We start from the raw sequence: 2623 nt of genomic DNA on the forward strand, positions 1-2623 counted from the left end.
CTGTCAACGCTCTCTGGTTTCATTTAAAAGAGTCGATCATCAGATATTGTCCAAGATTAACCTTCAGGGTGGATATAGCTCGCTAGCAGCCTCGCACTGGCAGAGGAAACATCACCATTTAACCGGTATGCTTTGTGGTGTTAATAACACAGGTCTACCGTATTTTTAGTAAATGTTTATCAAGTAATGTCAAATGTTGTAACTAGTCAGGTTTCCCTATAAAAGGATCAATTATTATTCCTTTTCACACAGCAGACACATCAACAATAACAATCTGAAGTCACAACACAGTGAAAACAGAGATGTACACAGTACTGTAACTTCATTTAAAGAAACAAGTGAAATAGGAGTTCCATGAGTATTCAGAGCCTTTTCTTAGTCCGGAGTTGAACCATCTTCGACAGCAGTTCTGGTCTAGTTTTTCTGGATTTGATGCAACAAATGTTGCTCAGCTGACCAGGATTGGTGGATTTTCATCCTGTCACTTCTGTGAATCCTGCCAGGCTCAGTCTTGTTTAAGAGATGTTTTGGTGAGCAGCCAGTTTCAGCTCTCTCCACAAATGTTTAATAGGACTGTCTGGTTTAGTCTAGGACATTCTGCCCCTAAACCACATCTGTGCTGCCCTCTCTGTGTGCTGTGGCTCAGTGTTTTGTTGGAAGTTGAACTTTCAGCCATTCTGAGGTTCTGAACTCTGTGGAACAGGTTGCTGTCAACCCTGACCCTCTGGGTGCTGAGAAGTCCTGTGTTTTTCCTCCAGATATGCAGTAATGTTTAGAACTGAGGTCAAACAGCTCAGCCCTGATTTCATCAGACCAGAGGATCCTGTTCCTCGTAGTCTGAGTCCTTCAAGCAACTTTCATGTGTTTCCTGCTAAGGAGAGGCTTCTGTTGAGCAACTCTACCATAAACCCAGATCAGTGGAAACCTGCAGTTCTGGTTATTCTTCTGGGACTTGGTCCCCAATCTATACAGGATCTCTGAAACTCAGTGAGAAGTGAGCATCAGGTTCTCTCTGTTCGGTGTGTTCAGGCTGTTGGAAGAGTCCTGTTGCACCAAAACTATCTGGAAATCAGAGGCCACTCAGAAGCTTCAGTGCAGCCAAATCTAGTAGTTTTCTCCAGATCTGTGCCTTGAAACCATCCTGTCTCTGAGCTCTGCAGACACTTCCTTTGGCATGTGGTTTTTGCTCTGATTATCAGACCTTCTATGAAGTTTGCATCTTTCCAAATCTTACCATGGGTAATTTAAACCAAAGAAAGTGTTGAAACATCTCAGCAGAAATCAAGTGAAAGTAAAGAGTTATTGCAAAAATCCTGAATACTCATGGAGATAATTAAATATTATAATAATTCTGATTATTAAAAATATATTTAGAAGAGGTGTGTTATAATTTAAAATCATGATTTTAAAGTCTTGTGGGATGCATTTTGGGCTGATTTGCTGAATTGTTTGTGATTTTGAAGGCAGATCAGAGGTTTGTGTGGAACGGCAACCTGCTGAGAGAACTGGCTGGGCAGCCAGAGGTAACTGCTGGTTTTCTGTAAGAAATCTCCTTTATTATATTCATCACTTAATTATAACTATTCCTCCATAGCTTCACAGGTTTGCCTTACCTGTTGTCCATGGATGTATCCTTTTTTGCTTTGTGCTGTTTAACATTTTATAATCAGTTTTTGTTACACAAAACTGCAAATGATTTAAGATAACAAAAGAAAAGGGCTAAAACCTTTCTTTAACTTCCCTGGTGCAGTCATTGTGATAAAACTGTGTCGTATAAATGGGAAAATCTTTGAGTGGATCCTCATATCCAGGAGAAGCTGCTTCCGGGCCGGCGTCAGATACTACGTGAGAGGTAAAAGTTTTTGTTCAGGTTTAAATTAAGGTCATTATAACCTTAGTAGTAATAACTCTCAGTAGTAAAAAAATAACAAAACAGAAGTTCATTCTGTTTAATTTACTCAGCAACAAATCACAAAAGAAATTCAGGGCATTTTGCAACAAAATTTCAATTTAAAGGAATAGTTTGGCAGCTTTATGGGTTAAGGTTTTGTGAAAAAGTTTTAAAATGATGTCCAAACTGAAGTAGATGGCTTCTTGAACTGGCTCACTTGGGAAAAATAAAGTTTAAATGTGAATTTATACTTTATTAGACATTAGACATCTGTTTTCATTCACATGTTAAGATAAAATACAAACTAAAGACAGTGAAATTGTACCAAAATAAGATTGCACATCCCAACACAACTTCATTGATGTTGTAATATGAAAGTAACAAATGATTAAAAATTGTTCAAAGTCCATCCTCACCACCACAAGTAGTAGGGGTGTAAGAAAATATCGATACACTGAAATATCGTGATATTTCATTTCCCGATACTGTATCGATATTTTAAAGCCCTGTATCGATTTTTAATTAAGGTTTAAAATGTCAACTTTCCTGCCAGCCGTTCATTTTTATGTTGTAGTTCAGCCTCTGACCACTAGTTGGCAGCAGTGAGCCAGCCATTTGGCTCCTCTACCTCTTGAGCGCCAGAGAGTAAGTGTAGCATTTAGGGCTGTGTATTGGCAAGAATTTGGCGATACGATACATATCATAACAGAGGGGTCACGATACGATACATCC

The 2623-nt window shown here is 38.8% G+C and overlaps 1 protein-coding gene across 1 annotated transcript in view; it reads left to right on the forward strand.

The window, feature by feature from the left end:
• sacm1la (SAC1 like phosphatidylinositide phosphatase a) overlaps window positions 1-2623 on the forward strand; it is a gene marked incomplete at its 5' end in the record, with an annotated part of 22518 nt that overhangs the window by 2869 nt on the left and 17026 nt on the right. Inside the window, 3 exon segments of the mRNA XM_014029101.1 lie at window positions 1464-1523; window positions 1595-1628; window positions 1751-1852. Of these exon segments, the coding sequence (XP_013884555.1) occupies window positions 1464-1523; window positions 1595-1628; window positions 1751-1852 (196 nt within the window).

Source organism: Austrofundulus limnaeus, unplaced genomic scaffold, assembly GCF_001266775.1.
Source record: "Austrofundulus limnaeus strain Quisiro unplaced genomic scaffold, Austrofundulus_limnaeus-1.0 Scaffold853, whole genome shotgun sequence".
Taxonomy (NCBI): Eukaryota; Metazoa; Chordata; class Actinopteri; order Cyprinodontiformes; family Rivulidae; genus Austrofundulus; species Austrofundulus limnaeus.